At 38.1% G+C, this 12594-nt stretch overlaps 1 gene segment (V, D, J or C); it reads right to left on the bottom strand.

Annotated features, from left to right (window-relative positions):
• Positions 1-9590: 9590 nt before the first annotated feature.
• Positions 9591-10338, bottom strand: LOC100931251. The segment is given in 2 exon segments: positions 9591-9983; positions 10112-10338. Coding segments are annotated over 2 exon segments (435 nt in total).
• Between the last annotated feature and the right edge of the window lie 2256 nt (positions 10339-12594).

Below are 12594 nucleotides of genomic sequence, written 5' to 3'. Positions count from 1 at the left end.
TAACTGTACTGTTACATTAATTATTTCTGCTTTGAAATGAACTGTACTCTCTCCCTGACTAGAAAAAGCAAATATATCCATAGAGGTCTGTGAGTTTTGAGTAGCTGGAGACCCAAAGAATACCTTGAATTAACATAGTTTTGCTGATTAAATTACATCAAGAAAGAAAGAACTAAAATAAACACCAGAGGGAATAAATGCCTCTAGTCCCTAGTAGTGAGCTGGAATTGAGGTCATCTCTTGCTTCCTGTCTGCTCTGTCATTGCTCCCTGGGCAAGGGTCAAACAAGCTAGTGAACAGCTGAGATGTACCTCTGTGGCTGTGTCTGCGCTGCTGCCACAAAATCCCCCTGCTCCACAGAACTGATGTTTAGGTTCACGTGGAAATTTTCATACTGTTTAGCAGTGAATTGCTCAAATTTTTTCCTTTCTCATTCAGTTGCTTAAGATAGAAGCAAAAGAACATCTCAAGATCCTGATCTTGTTACTTACAGTACCAGAATGCTCTCTCGTGTCTATATACAGGTCATATGCCAGTATCACTGACTGTCCTATCCTTGAGACCAGGTAATTTGGATATTGGGTGACTGTTATCCAATTGACCTCCTATGCACTAAGAAGTGGGGACATGGGTAACTGTCCAGAAGGAGCACTTCTTTTGAAGTCCCAAGGGAAAAAATTTAGAGGTCAAACCTCAAAAAGCAATTTCCCAACTGGGACCATTATTCACCTGCTATTAAAAAACAAATCACCATACAGAAGAGAAACCTGGTATGCCTAGCAAAGTCAGGATTGTCAGGGGCATTTTCCCCTTTATGGGTCTATAGTGCAAGAGATAACTCTCCCAAACAGGTGGAACATGCCTGCAATTTCATTTTTCTTGATCACCACCAGTTTTTCCACCTTTCAGTGCTCAGCCTTGTCACTCCCTTTTCTTCCTTTCCATGTCATTATTGATATCCCTACCCAGTATACAGGGTTTGCTTGGATGACAGTCAAAGAATATTGTGAGTGTAGGGAGGGATTATTCCCACTTCTCCCAAACCTTAAATGATATTTATCTGATACAGTTGTTTCCTCTGCCAAAAGCATATTTTTGAAAAGCCAATTATAAGCTCCTTGCTCCTTCAAATTACAGTGGTATATCAGGGCTGGCTTTTAAGACACAAAGCCACCTTCCCAGAAGCAGCTAAACCTCAAAGGTTGATAAAATAATGACATCTTTAATTGAAGATTCTCAGTGTTTTCCCCATGACAATCAGAATTTGAGTAAAACCACTGGTAGTTCCTCCTTAAAGCTGCTATGATCACTAGAATTTGCCCTTCTTTTTAGGGAAGCTAAGTCAGGGGATAGCAATGGCCTTAAAAGAAAGAAGAGTGGTAAGTGGGTGGTGGCAAGAGATAGTCTCAGGGAATCTATCAGCTCCTCTGGCCATTCCTCCTAGTCCAAAATTGTTCTTAAAGCCAAACTTCAACTACAGCTCTTCCCATTCCTGAAAATGCCCTTTATCTGTGCTTTCTATGTTTCAGGAGGGAGGGAAAGGGAGAGGAAAGGAAAGGAAGAAGGAGGGAGAAAGAGAAGGAGAGGGAGAGAGAGAGGGAAAAGAAGAGAGAGAGAGAGAGAGAGAGAGAGAGAGAGAGAGAGAGAGAGAGAGAGAGAGATGGAGAGGGAGGAAGTAGGAGAGAGAGGGAAGAAGGGAAGAGAAGAAGAAAAACAGTGAAAGAGGGAAGGAGGGAGGAGAGAGGAAAAGAGGGAGGGAGCAGGGAGGGAGAGGAGAGAGGGAGAGAAGAATTCAGAGACAAAGAGAGACAAAGAGACAGTGATAGAGAGAGAGAGAGACAGCTATTCAAACAGAGAGAAAGACAGAGAAACAGGCAGAGAGCGAGAAAGGGAGAAAAAGAGAGGGAGGAAAAGAGGGAGGCAGAGAAGGAGAGAGGGAGAGAAAGAGGGAGACAAAGAGAGAGACACAGAGAAAGACAGAGAGGTGAGAGAGACAGAGAAAGAGACAAAAGCAAAGAGAGAATGATTCAGGGAGAGACAGACAGACAGAAAGACAGACACATAGATAGAGACAGAGTCAGGGTCAGAGAGAGACAGAGAGGTGAGAGAAACTGAGAGAAAGACAAAAACAAAGAGAAAAAGAGATTCAAGTAGACAGAGAGATAAATTGAGAGAGAGACAATCAGAAACAGACAAAGAGAGTTAGAGACAGAGACAAAGATAGAGAAACAGAAACAGAGAGAAAAGAGACAGACAGAAGCAGGGAAACAGGAACAGAGACCAACAGAGAGAAACAAAGAGAGACGTAGACAGAGATTGCAAAAATCTCTCTTAACAGAAAGACATGTTATACTTAAGATTTATATAGTGTTTTTTATGTGGCTGCTACTGTGCTAAACTCTTTATAATTATTATTTGATTCTTGCAACTACCCTAGGAAGTGGGTTCTATAAATTTCCATATTTTACTAATGAGAAAACTGAATTGAGAGGAGTAAAATGACTTGCTCAAGATCACACAGCTAGTAAATGTCTGAGGCCAGATTTCCATTCATTCTTCTTGACACCTTACCTTTTGGACACTGTGTCACTTGGATGTTTATGTATATAAGATCTAAGTATACATGAAATATCTACGGACACCCCATATATAATTCCTGTTTATATTTATTCTTCCATTTTTGATGTGTGGATTTGTGGGACAAGGTACTGCAGCTTCAAAGGATGCTGTATTCTATTGCTTCTTTGTGTTTTATTATGCTACTTCATTAAATATTCCTCCTTTAAATTAATTGCATCCTTTTCCTGACTGGAAAAAGTAAATACACCCCTGGGGGCTTATGAAATGTGGTTTTGAGTGGATAGGGACCCACAGAGTACTTTGAATCACCATAGTTTTTCTGATGTCACAGGAAAGCCAGTGTCCTCGGCATTACAGTGAGAAGGAACTAAAAACAACACTCGAGAGAAATTGTTAAGTGACCCTAGTCTCTGGTGCTGAGCTAGAATTGCTGCCAGCCTCCTGCTTCCTGCTCCTCTGTCATTGTTCCCTGGACTTGAGCCCAACAGGTTTGTGAACAGAAGATAGGTGCCTCTGTGGCATTGTGTCTCTGCTACTGGCACAGAGATAAAGGGCAGACTCCCCCTGCTCCAAGGAACTGATGTTGCGATTGAAGTGGAAATTATCATTCTGTTTAACTGTGAATCCATCAGAGATTTTTATTTCCTCACTCAATTTTTTGATAGAAGTAAAAAAGCATCTCAGGGCCCTGACCCTGTATCACGGTGCTGAGACATATCCTGAAATGAGGTCACATCCCAATATTCCTAATTGTCCAGTTTTTAAGACCCGGTGGCTGGGTTACTGGGTGACTCTAGCATCCAGCTGACCACCTGTGGGGTAAGAAGAAGCAGAAAGTTAGATATCAAATCCAAGAAGGAGGGCTTCCCCGGGGAAATGTTTACAGGTAGAACATCAGAAGGCAGTTTCCCAACTGAGACCACGTTTACCTAGTATTGAGAGATAAAGGGTCATGAAGAAGAAAATCCCAGTATGCATAGAAGTTTGGGGTCTAGAAGAAGGCATTTCTCACCTCAGGAGTGTACAGTAAAAAAGGTTCCTCTCTTGACAGGTGGAATATGCCTGTGATATTGCTCTTCCTAGTCATCCTCTCCCATCCCCAAGCCTGAGACTCTGCTCTGATATGGTACAGGCTCAGTCCCCTCTCTACCTCCTCCTTATCTCCATGTCATTAATGATGTCCTACTCAGAAGGTGGGACTAGCTTTGGATGGCAGGAAAGAGGTATGTAAGAGTATGGGAAAGGGATAATCCCCATCCCCCAAGCCTCAAATAATATTTATCTGAGACAGTTGCTCCCTCTGTCAACTGAATTTCTTTTGAAAAGCCAAATACAAGCTTCCTGCTTCTTTAATATGCAGCTGTGCATCAGGGCTGAATTCCAGGACCCAAGGTCTCCTTCCTAGAATTAGCTAAACATAAGAGGTGAATGCAACAGTCACATCTGTATTTGAAGATTTTTTTATGTTCTTCCCAGAAGCATCTGAATTTGGGTGGAACCATAGCTCTTCCTGGTGGCCAAAGATGGTAGAATCACTCACTAGAACTTATTCTTGCTCCTTGGGGGAGCTGGATCAGAGGATAGCCATAGTTACCCATGGCTTTAAGACAATGAAGAGTAGAGGGCTAAAGAAATGGTTTCATAATTTCAATTAGCTTCTCTTTCTCTTTTTGAGTAGTAAGCACTCCTTACAGCCAAATCTGAATTCAACTCTTCTTACTCTTGAAATTCCCATCATTTGTACTTTTATGCTTCAGGATTCCCTGATATGACAGTAATATTAACAACTATAATTAAGCTAATGACAGCAACAATAATAACTAGCATATATATAGTACTTTATATATTTTTAAGCTGCAAATGTACTTTATAAATATTGTCTCATTTTGTCCATTTATCCAGCCTGTGAGATAGGTACAATTATTACTCTCATTTTACACATGAGGAAGCTGAGGCATGTCAAGGTAGTAACTTGCCTAAGATCATACAACTATTAAATGTCTTAGGCTAGATTTGAACTCAAATAATCCTGAATCTATGTCCAGAACTTTATCCACTACTCCCAAGTGCCTAACAGCGTTCATGTAGGATAAAATGTTCAAGGCCCCAATTTATTTTCTAATTACTTCCCACTGCTCCCTACTACCACATAAAGTCTCCAGCACAAACAGACACTTAAACATTTTCTGTTGGCAATATGGGAATGAAAAAAGTCTTCTCCAAATATGTCACTGTGGAATTGTAGTTTTTTTCTTTTCTCTCCATTTGTTATCTCTCCGTCATAGTGAGCCTATAGCATCTCACATGTCCAACTGACCATTTAGAGGGGAATGATCCTTATAAAAAACCTGCCAGAACCAAAACTTATCAATCAACAAGTATTTGTTAAGCACCTACTATATACTGTATGCTATGTTAGGTTCTGGGGATATGTAAGTCAAAATTAAGTAAATTCTTGCCTTCAAGGATATTACATTCTGTCAAGGAACTCATTATATTCATATTAGTGTATATCAAATTTGGTGAAGCTCTCATTTACCCACAGCATAGGGATGCTGCACTAAACTGTTATGGGAAAAAAGAATTTTTCCCTCTTCTTAGATCTTGTGACCTCAAGAAATGGTCTTAGGGTTTTATTCTGTTTTGTTTATCCTTTTTCATTCTCGGTTCAGGGATAGCGTTACCAGATTCTGGAGCCTGAGCCATTTGATTTTGGAGTCTAGGATTCTAGGTGAGATGTTTCAACCAACACAACAAGAAAGTTCAAAAAGCACTTTGGATTTAGATCTTGGTATTAATTAAAACTTGGAATTAAGTTATGTTGTAAACCTAATCCCTCTCCCATCTTCCTATAGTTAATGAGGAAGATTGCTCCATCATATCTCAAAATCAAGGGAAGGGGGTAGAAAAGAAATGATTACAGAAAGAAGTTACCTCTGGGTAATGGATTGAACAGAAGAGATTCCATAGTATAAAGTAAATATCATTCCTGATGTTATCTAACTGGGACTCAGAACATGGCAACCAAGAGCAAAGAGGCAAATCCTAGAAAGATATAGACAGAAAAATAGAGAAAGAGAACAAAACAATTGAGTCATTACATATCCATTTATTAAGAACCAATTATTGTAGTCAACTATAGCAATTTAGTGTTTGACAAACCCAAAGATCCTCACCTTTGGGATAAGAATTCATTATTTGACAAAAACTGCTGGGATAACTGGAAATTAGTATGGCAGAAATTAGGCATGGACCCACACTTAACACCGCATACCAAGATAAGATCAAATTGGGTCCATGATTTAGACATAAAGAACGAGATTATAAACAAATTAGAGGAACATAGGATAGTTTATCTCTCAGACTTGTGGAAGAGGAAGAAATTTGTGACTAAAGACGAACTAGAGACCATTATTGATCACAAAATAGAAAATTTTGATTACATCAAATTAAAAAGCTTCTGTACAAACAAAACTAATGTAAACAAGATTAGAAGGGAAGCAACAAACTGGGAAATCATCTTCACAGTTAAAGGTTCTGATAAAGGCCTCATTTCCAAAATATATAGAGAGCTGACTCTAATTTATAAGAAACCAAGCCATTCTCCAATTGATAAATGGTCAAAGGATATGAACAGACAATTTTCAGATGATAAAATTAAAATCATTACCACTCATATGAAAGAGTGTTTCAAATCATTATTAATCAGAGAAATGAAAATTAAGACAACTCTGAGATACCACTACACACCTGTCAGATTGGCTAAGATGACAGGAAAAAATAATGATGAGTGTTGGAGGGGATGTGGGAAAACTGGGACACTGATACATTGTTGGTGGAGCTGTGAACAGATCCAACCATTCTGGAGAAGCAATCTGGAATTATGCCCAAAAAGTTATCAAACTGTGCATACCCTTTGATCCAGCAGTGTTTCTACTGGGCTTATACCCCAAGGAGATACTAAAGAAGGGAAAGGGACCTGTATGTGCCAAAATGTTTGTGGCAGCCCTGTTTGTAGTGGCTAGAAGCTGGAAATTGAGTGGCTGCCCATCAATTGGAGAATGGTTGGGTAAATTGTGGTATATGAATGTTATGGAATATTATTGTTCTGTAAGAAATGACCAGCAAGATGAATACAGAGAAGCTTGGAGAGACTTACATGAACTGATGCTAAGTGAAATGAGCAGAACCAAGAGATCATTATATACGTCAACAACGATATTGTATGAAGATGTAATCTGATGGAAGCGGATTTCTTTGACAAAGAGACCTAATTCAGTTTCAATTGATCAATGATGGACAGAAGCAGCTACACCCAAAGAAAAAAACACTGGGAAATGAATGTAAACTGTTTGCATTTTTGTTTTTCTTCCCGGGTTACTTCTACCTTCTGAATCCAATTCTCCCTGTGCAACAAGAAAACTGTTTGGATCTGCACACATACATTGTATCTAGGATATACTAGGACATATTCAACATATATAGGACTGCTTGCCATCTAAGGGAGGGGGTGGAGGGTAGTAGGGAAAAATCGGAACAGAAGTGAGTGCAAGGGATAATGTTGTAAAAAAAATTACCCAGGCATGGATTCTGTCAATAAAAAGTTACTGTAAAAAAAAGAAAATAAAAAAGAACCAATTATTGTGCAGGTCACTGGGCTAGGTATAGGGAATAGCAAAAATGAGACAATCCCTGCCCTCAAAGAATTTACATTTTAGTAGGGAAAACAATGAATGATATGTTTTGTAGAAAAGAAAGAAAAATTATTTCTGTATAATTACTCCTGTAGGGAACTCCCCATGAGGAAACTCCCTCTGATCTTGATAAACAATTATTTTGCAAGTTATAATACTAGAGATTTGTCAAAGGTATTGGAGATTAGAAGACTTGCTCAGGATCACACAGTCAAGGGTGTATCAAGGGTTGTGACATCAAGTGTCTTCATATTCCAAGGGAGGCTAGTTTTCTATCCCTCTCATCTTGCAAATATTCACTCTAAGAGCCTCCCTTTTACTCTGCTTTTCAATACTTCTTGACAGCTTCCCCATTCCATTTCTCTTCCCCATTCCATTTCTCTTCCCTATTCCATTTCTCTTCCCTTCATTGGACTATTTCTAAACTGGTTTCTGTACTGGTTATTAGAGAATGCTCAAATTTTAACAGAAAGCTACAAACTAGCTTCCACTGCCATTTCATTCTAAACACATTCCCACTCACAACTGCTCCATTCATCTACCCCTTCTCATTTCATCCATTAATACAGAATGACAAATTTTATGAGTATAATGATTCAGTTATAGAGATCATTTAATTTAACCCCTTAATTTTACAAGTGAGTAAATTGAAGCCTAAAGAGGTTGTCACTTCTTCAAAAACCATTCCTCTTCTGAATAATTCTAGATTAACCAATAAATATAATTTATTAAAATTTAGATTTTTTATCTTGCAATAGCCATGAGGAACTTTCCCAAGGAAGGCAAAGCCAAGAAGAATATATTTGAATATCAGTAACAACAGATAAAGTGGCTGGGATGACAAGTGGATGGATAACTGAATCAGTAATGACTTTCATCTTCTGAAATCCTAGAGGAAAAAGCTGTTTGAGGAGTTGCCTACATGATCTTTTTGGTAATGGGTAAAATGGGGGATTATTAACCTTTTTTGGAGTCATAGGCCTTTTGGTTAATCCAGTTAAGGCTATGGAATCTTTCTCAAAATAATCTTTTGAAATGCGTAAGATAATAATGGATTGCAAAGGAGACAAATTATATTGAAATAAGTATATATTTTCTATCCATGTTCATAGACTCCACTCCTTCAAACTATATGTGGACTTCACAGTGGTCTGTGAACTCCAGGTTAAGAACTCTTTGTTTAGAAGACCCTAAAAAACTGGACCCTAAAAAAACCCGGTATAAAAACACAAACACTTTATTCAAAATGTAGGTATTCTCCAGTCAAAAACAATAACTTCTCTCAAATGTCCCATTTCTATATCCTCAAAGCATTAAAAAAAATTTAAGGGAAGTAATATTCCCTAGAAGTCATTTGGTCCCTCCTCCTAATCAGAGAATAATTCTTTTTGCAAAGATTTTCCAAAGATTCTGACTTCAGAGACAAATATCTTATTAACATTTAGAGTTACATTTAAGATTCCTCATTTCTTTCTCTTTTGGTGGATGCTTATTGCTAACTTTGTTCTAGTCTCTAGATTTCATTTATCTATCATTTATATGGCAAAGTTTTATTGAGGGTCTATTGAGTACCTAGGTGTTCGAGTGGATAGAGTATTGAGCTTAGAGTCAGGGAGATCTGAGTTCAAATTCAGCCTTAGACACTGTAGAACCCAGAGAGTAGTCATTTAACTAACATTTACCTCAATTTCTCATCTGCAAAATGACCTAGAGGGGCAGCTAGGTGGTGCAGTGGTTAGAGTACCAGCCCTAAAATCAAGAGGACCTGAGTTCAAATCTGGTTTCAGACACTTAGCACTTACTAGCTGTGTGTCCCTAAGCAAGTCATTTAATCCCAATTGCCTCAGGGGAAAAAAAAGAGCTAAAGAAAGAAATGGCGAGTTGGACATGAGTTACAAAAACTGAACAATAACAATAAGAACTGAGTGCCCAGGTTTTAATTGTTGTTAAAGAGATATAACATGAGTAGGAAACATATACTTAGATTGGTATCACTAGGAGAATGCTGATGTAAGAAAAAAAAAAGATGGAATCTGTTTCAAGAAGTAGAGAATTAAAATAGAATCAGGGGCCATTAAATTTTATAGGAGAATCCCTATAGACCACATATAGATTCATAAAAACATATATTAACATTTTTTTAATTTTTTACCATTTTATTAAATACTTTCAATTGCATTTTAATTTGATGTGGCTGTATTTCAGACTGTTTCAAGCTGCACTGGCCAACAGAGTCACATGTTTGATTGCCCCTGGATTAAATGACTTCTAAGGGTCCTTCTAGCTCTCAATCTCTATGACCTTTTTTTATGATTCCTTCTTGATCAATATCCCATAACCCTTTTCATCCCCTGTTGCTTTTCAGCAGATGTTGGAAGAGGTTTATGCACAGAGATCAAGGAACTTTACAACTCTGTGGTTTACTACTGGCACAGAAATATGTACCTGTGTCCTCCAGTTGAAGAAGTTCAATCTTAAGATTGAATTTTTCCTTATGGAAACCTGATTGAAAGCGACTGGAAGCAGTCTCATTTGTAATAAGTTGTTGATTACTGAAGTAAAACATCATACGGATCTCGCGGTTGACATCCTGCTGATACCAGAACATAGCATCATGACCTAAGTCCTGCTTGCACATTAGGTTCATCTCCTGACCCTTTCCCTTGACTAGATGCCTTGGGATCTGTGTTACTCCAGCATTCATAAGGCCTGTGGGCAAGAAAAACAGTAGTTGGGGAAGAGACAACTTGGATTTTTTTTTTTAAATTGTATTGCAATTGAAGAAAAGTTTACCTTAGCAAGTCAGAAACTAAGATTTCCAGTTATTCAGAACTTACCTGTCCTCAGAAGAAAAATAATCACTAAAGAAAGAAATCTAGTACTCATTTCAGTTTCAGTAGAAATAAAAAATAAAGAAAAAGAAAAGAAGACCTGGAACTGGAGGTTGTACCCACCCATATGGGTGGAAACAGTCTGTGATGTCACTGCCTTTACTATCTCTAAAAGAATGAGTGTAACCAATGAACTGCAAAAGGATTTTAAGGATATCAGTCTAGTAGCTGAGTGCAAGATGAATAAGAGAAATGGACACCGAAGGCAATGAAATAGGGGATGGCTTCATGAAAATACTGATGAAAGATGAAGCACTTAGCTTCTCTCAGTGAGACAAAAATCACCATAATCCTCCCAAGTCAAAAGCACATTCATCTACAACTGAATTCTTCAGTAAAGCATGGTCTTTGTAGTCATATGTCAGTTTATTTCCTCCTTTCAATGATTTTCAAATGAAGCCAATATTAGTACTGTCTCTCCTCTCTTCCTGTTAAGAATTTGATTAAAAGCTCTTTATTTCAGTAAGTTTTCTCTGGCAATCATAAATTCACTCTAAATCCTATTACTATACTCACCTTAAGATATGCTTCCACATCATTAAACATATATTACATACTTAGTATGAGTTGGTTAATATGTTAAGCACTGTGGATACAAAGAAAGGCAAAAAAAAAAAAAAAAACCCACCACAATCCCAGTCTTCAAAAAAAAAAAATCACATTCAAATGGGGGAAACTACTCGTAAACAATTATGTGCAAATAAAATATATGCAGGAAAAACTAGAGGTAATTCCATTTACCTGAGGCAAGGCAAATAGTGTTGAGGGGGATCAGGAAAGACTTCCTATAAAAAATGGGATTTTAGAAAATATTTGAAGAGAAAGACACAAAGGGGAAGAGAATTATAGGCTTGGGAAGCAGTGAGAATACAGTGAGTTAGGAGATAGATTAGTTTATGTGAGGAACAGCAAGGAAGCCTATGTGACTGGATCTTAAGAGTAAAATGGAAGAAGACAATGTTTTTCCATCTATCCCATGTAGTCTCTGCTTATATTCTTTAAACTTGTGTATGCATCAGATCTGTTTTATTTTTTTCCTTCTCTTTTCATAGCAATAATTGTTTACAACATGCAACAAGACAGTCAACAAAGAACCAGAGTTTAGGATTATCTTGAAGGATTGAGTTCTGTCTGCTTGCATGTTAAGTTCACCTCCTGACCCTTTCCCTTGATCAGATTCATTGAGACCTGTCTGTCCAGCATTCATAGGACCTATGGGCAAGAAAAACAGTAGTTGAGGGAGAGAGAACTTGGAAATTTTTTATTTTATTGCAGTCAAGAGAAAGGTTTGCCTTAGCAAGTCCCAGTTATTCAGAACTTTCCTGACCTCAGAAGAAAAATAGTCACTAAAAAGAGAAACCTGGTATTCATTTCCGTTTCAGTAGAAAAAAAGGGACTTTTCTTATTATAAAACTTTGTTTTCTAGAAAAAAGAAAAGAAGCACTTTTTATCTGAGAAAAAGAAATTAGAGAGAAGATGAAGATTTTTATTTCAGAGTAAAGTTGTGATAGAAATCTTTGATGGTCTAATACTTCTAGTGTTAAGCATTTTGTATGTACCTAGGACTATGCAGAACATCATATACAAAAAAAAAAAAGTAACAATCCCATTTCTTCAAAAAGCTCATATTCTAATGGGCAGACAACACGCAAACAATTACCTTCATACAAGATGCGTGCCAAGGTAATCTGAGAGAAAAAATGCTAGCAAGGGGTGGGGATCTGAGGAGAAAGGCAGGAAAAACCTCCTATAAAAGGTGATATTTGAGCTGGGACTTGAAGGAAGCCAGGAGGAGGTTAAGGGGGATCATTGTGGGGCAGCCTATGACAAGAAAGTCATGAGTTAGTGAAACAGTATTTACAGACATAATGGTAATATAAGAAAGGAGGTGGATGTGAGAATCACAGACAGTCCAAGTCAGATGAGATTGCAGCAAAAAACTATATTAACTCACATCTGATGTTGGTTGGTTGCCATCCTTCATTCTTGAACATGTCTCACAGAGAAATCACTAGGTAAGAGTTGAGTCACCGTGTGTCTGACTGTGGCTGATCAGACCTATTCGAGCTCGGAATGCTCTGCCACAGGTTGGACGCAGATCGTTCCTTTAGACATTTGAGGAGGATTCGCTAACTTTGCACATCTCGAGCTTCTTCTGAGCTAAGACAATTCTGCTTTTCTCATAGACGGCACCTTCTCTGATTAGAGCATACTGAGTGGTCCTGTGCCAATGTCTCCCATGTCATACAATCAATTCTAAAGTTCTTAAAAGAGACCTTGAGAGTGTCCATGTATTGCTTTTTCTGATCACCTTGTGAGCACTTGCTCTGTGTGAGTTCTCCATAAAATAGTCTTTTTGGCAAGTGTACATTTTAGGAATTTCCTCATTAGCCCAGGCCTGCCCGAAGTCCCTTCTAGCAGTGAACTCT

The sequence above is a fragment of the Sarcophilus harrisii genome, chromosome 5 (genome assembly GCF_902635505.1).
Source record: "Sarcophilus harrisii chromosome 5, mSarHar1.11, whole genome shotgun sequence".
NCBI lineage: Eukaryota > Metazoa > Chordata > Mammalia > Dasyuromorphia > Dasyuridae > Sarcophilus > Sarcophilus harrisii.
This window is presented reverse-complemented; position numbering and strand designations above follow the sequence as displayed.